Source organism: Bison bison, unplaced genomic scaffold (genome assembly GCF_000754665.1).
Source record: "Bison bison bison isolate TAMUID 2011002044 unplaced genomic scaffold, Bison_UMD1.0 scf7180017864300, whole genome shotgun sequence".
In the NCBI taxonomy this organism is placed as follows: domain Eukaryota; kingdom Metazoa; phylum Chordata; class Mammalia; order Artiodactyla; family Bovidae; genus Bison; species Bison bison.
Genome location: NW_011494872.1, coordinates 1,161,405 through 1,165,711, shown reverse-complemented (window position 1 = coordinate 1,165,711; position 4,307 = coordinate 1,161,405). Strand labels below are relative to the sequence as shown.

The following is a 4,307-nucleotide window of genomic DNA, read 5'->3' as shown; positions in this document are numbered from 1 at the left end:
GTAGTATTTGAACAAGAATTCAATTCATAACATCAATAAAAACAAAACTTGGTGCTAGAAATTGCAATAAACTCTATGCAGCTATGAATATTGTCTATAAGGCCATAGTAATATAGACTTGCATATTGATCTAACAGAATTGTATAGTGAATCGGCAGGATACTGGGTCTGATGTGTGCAGGTAAGATGGAGGACCAGAGTAAAAGTTATTGAGTGATTTCTGTGAGAGTGAATTCTGTGCACCCAAAGGAGTGTTTAGAGACTTCTTTGAAAATTAATATTTTTATTTTTTCAAATTATAAAAACCAAACCACCAGTCCTTCTTAATCTTTTGTTCTACTTTAAAACTTACTATGATATTTACGAGCTTAGAAAGTTTTAACAGTTATGTTTAATGGCTTCTGAATGGCATAGGGTACCACTGACAAATTTAATTAACTAAACATCCTCATACATGGCAAAATGATTGCAAAGTAATCAAATAACAAGAACTTTTGGGTCGGGAAGATCCCCTGGAGAAGGAAATGGCTACCCACTCCAGTATTCTTGCCTGGAGAATACCATGTAGAGGAGACCGGAAGGCTGTATTTCATGGGGTCACAAAGAGTTGGACACAACTGAGCAGCTAATACTTTCACTTTCTGAATTACTAGTTCCTACAAATCAAATACACAAAACATTAATATATTGAATATAAACTGGGACTTCATCTCAAAGTCACATATATAAACCCATTACCTAATTATATATTTTAAATTGGAATTGCAAAAACATCTGTCTAATATGTTAAATTATCTAAAATATTACAGAAACATAAAACACTATGTATTGGGTTGGCGAAAATTTCATTCAGATTTTTACATAAGATGTTACAGAAAAGCCAGATGATCTTTTTTGCTAACCCAATATATGGATTCCTTTCTTTTTTAAAACCACTGGAGATTAACTAAAGTAAAACAAAAAAAAAAACTGCTTATACTTTATTTATTTATTTATTTTTGGCTTCAATGCATCTTCATTGCTGCATGTGGGCTTTCTCTAGTCGTGAGCAGCTCACAGACTCTAGAGCTGGGACGGGAGAGTTGTGGTGCAGGAGCTTAGCTGTATGTGGAATCTTCCTGCAGCAGGGATCAAATCTATGTCCCCGGCATTAGCAGGTAGACTCTTAACCACTAGACCACCAGGGAAGTCCTAAACTGCTTATATTTAAATGTGTAAAATTGGACCAATTTTGACATATAGACACATCCAGTGAAACCACCACTGTAATCAAGATAATGCCCATTGCATCATCCCAACACTAGGAGGGTACCCTAGTGTCTCTTTCCAGTCCCTTCCCCTTTTGACCCCATCCCTAGGCAATCACGTCCTGACTTCTATCACTATAGATTAGCTTGCATATTCTAGGATTTTACATAAATGAGAGGCTGTTTTTTAATACAAGGACTAATACTATGGTTTTAATTCTCTTAAACATTTCTATACCTGATTCTGAAACTTCAAAGAAGTAAAAGATCTCAAGACACATACACACACACACAGGTGACAATAACATACATAGAACTGACAGTACCCTTGTAAGCCAACTAAGGAATACAAATATCATCCTGTAGCATTTTGATACTGGAAAGAGACTGCACGCCAGAGATTTTCATGGGGATGCTTCCTGAACTGTATTCTTGTAGGTGAGATTGATAGGACCTCACATGTCAACTCCTAGTTGCTGTGTGAATCACTCCATAACCTCCAGAGAAGATGGCTATGGAGCCCAGATCCTTGGGTTTCAGTTATATGCTCACTTAACTGCTCTGCCTTCCCACAGAAGTTTCTAACTCTATCCCGTGACCCCTTGGAATGGATTTTGCCCTTCTTTAGCTCCGAGTTCATATTCAGCTTAGGTCTCAAGACTTTAGACCCTGTCAGACACCTGTGAATTTCTCATGCACTTCTTTGGCCTCAGAACTCCCACAGAGCATACAAGAAGGAGCCTACCTGAATCCCGAGGACCTCCAGCCACTGGATCTGAGCACAATACCCCAACTCCTGATGGGAAGGGCTTCCCTGGTGGCTCAGTGGGTAAAGAGTCTGCCTACAGTGAGGGAGAAGTGAGTTCGATCTCTGGCTTGGGAATATCCCCTAGAGAAGGAAATGGCAACCCACTCCAGTATTTTTGCCTGGAGAAGTCCATGGACAGAGGAGCCTGGTGGGCTAGAGTCCATGGGGTCACAAATAGTCGGACTCGACTGAATGACTAACATGTGACTGATGGGAAAGCTGTGTAGCTTCATCTTCCCAAGTAGTAGTTAATAGGTAATGCTTTAAGCTGGACCAAAAAATCAAGAAATGGAGGTACAATCTATGGAGCTGTTTCAAGAGATTTTCCTCTGGGATCCAAACCACGTGGACCATGCACTGTTGGGTGTGTTCAGCCATCTCTCAAAAGTTAAGGCAGAAGCTGGAAATTCGGTGGCATCTGGGGAGGGACAGGGTTCAGGAGCAAGTGGGGGGCTTACTTTGGCCTCTGAATACCTTTTACACTCCTTCAGATTTTTGTTTCTCCTAAGTCTTTAATTAGATTTTTCCATTAAAAAGTTATTCCAACCCCTCACGAATGCTAAACTGGTCCCCTTAAAACTGTCTGAAATGCACCTGCGTGTGCCTATCTAACACTTTGTGACCCCATTGACTGTAGCCCACCAGGCTCCTTTGTCCATGGGATTCTCCAGGCAAGAATACCGGAGTGGGTTGTCATTCCTTTCCCCAGAGGATCTTGCCAACCCAGGGATCAAACCCGAGTCTCCCGCACTGCAGGCACATTCTTTACGGTCTGAGCCACCAAGAAATGTACCTGAAAGTGAAAGTCGCTCAGTAGGGTCCGACTCTGCGACCCCATGGACTGTATAGTCCATAGAATTCTCCAGGCTAGAATAGTGGAGTGGGTAGCCTTTCCCTTCTCCAGGGGATCTTCCCAACCCAGGGATCGAACCCAGGTCTCCGCATTGCAGACGGATTATTTACCAGCTGGGCCACCAGGGAAGCCCCCCAAAATGCACCTGGATCTCTGCAAATACGGATTCGCGCCACTGAAAGGCGTCCCGATGTGGGCTCTTCCCTCACATCTCTGGGACTGTCCCAGCCTGAGTCCACCGTTACGGCTTCCGCAGCTTCTCGGCCGTGGCCGCCCGCGGGGCGCGCAGGGAAGAGGGAGGCTTAAGCGCCGCCCGGGGGCGAGCCCCAGAGCAGCTGAGCCCGCCGGAAGCAGCAGCCGCTGCGAGTGTTTGAGGCGAGGCCTGCGAGCCAATAAGGCCGCGGGGTGGGGCGGCGCCGGCCAAAGGCCCTAGAAATGCGGGAGCGCGGGCTGCTCTTGCGCTGTGTGGCGGGCCGACTACAGCATGGCCTCTCCCAAGCGGTTTCCGACGCTCGTTCAGCTGGAGCAGCGAGAAGGGACGCTCTTCGAGGTGCTTGGTAACCTCACCAAGCGGCCCTACTGGTTTCACTCCGAGTACCTGAAGAGCCCGAAGGCAGTTCACCTGGAGGCCTGGCTGGTGGAAGCGATCTTCGGTGAGTGGGCCCGAGAGGGCAAGCCAAGGCAGCCGCTCGGCCCCGGGGTGGCCGCGTCCTCGGCAGGCCTCTCTTGCGGTCCAGGCTGCTCTTCAGCGCCCCTGCTGCCGCCTCCCCTCTCGCCCCCGCTGCTAACGACGTCTTTGCTTCCCGCGCAGGCCGGGGTGGAGAACACATCCCTCACGTCGAGTGTGTGTCACAGACCCTGCTTCACGTTCATCAGTGGGATCCGGACGGCGAGGCTGAAATCTTGATATTTGGCCGGCCTTATTACCAGCAGGATGTATCCAAGATGATCATGAACTTGGCTGACTATCACCGTCAACTCCGGGCGCGAAGTACGCGGGTGGAAACCATGAAAGGCACCCTAGGCAGGCCCCGGGTTCTTGGGAGAGGTCCTGATGCTTCCCGGCTGTGCCTGGGCAGCGGTCTCACTCTTTTAGTTCTCCTGGGAGAGGGTTTCCTCTTTGCAAGGGATCTAGAAGAGCGAACTGACCTCCTGTTCTCAGATTTCAGACCCCTAGCCCCGCAGCCCGAATGGATAACCCCCTTTGTGGGACGCATGGGACACAGGTGCGACTTCCTCTCTCTGCTGTTCTTCCAGGCTCTGAGAAGGCTCCTGCCCGGGAGGCGGCCACCCAGCGATCCCCAGACGCAGTCCAAGAGGCCGGGACCCAGCGGTCCCCAGACGCAGTCCAGGAGGCCGGGACCCAGCGATCCCCAGACGCAGTCCAGGAGGCCGGGAC

At 48.2% G+C, this 4,307-nt stretch overlaps 1 protein-coding gene across 1 annotated transcript; it reads left to right on the top strand.

Moving 5' to 3' along the window:
- Positions 1 to 3,342: 3,342 nt before the first annotated feature.
- Positions 3,343 to 4,302, top strand: KHDC3L (KH domain containing 3-like, subcortical maternal complex member; the record flags this gene model as incomplete). The annotated part of the gene is made up of 3 exons (XM_010851277.1): positions 3,343 to 3,561; positions 3,720 to 3,899; positions 4,166 to 4,302. Coding segments are annotated over exons 1-3 (486 nt in total), but the record flags the coding sequence as incomplete, so codon positions are not given.
- Positions 4,303 to 4,307: the final 5 nt, after the last annotated feature.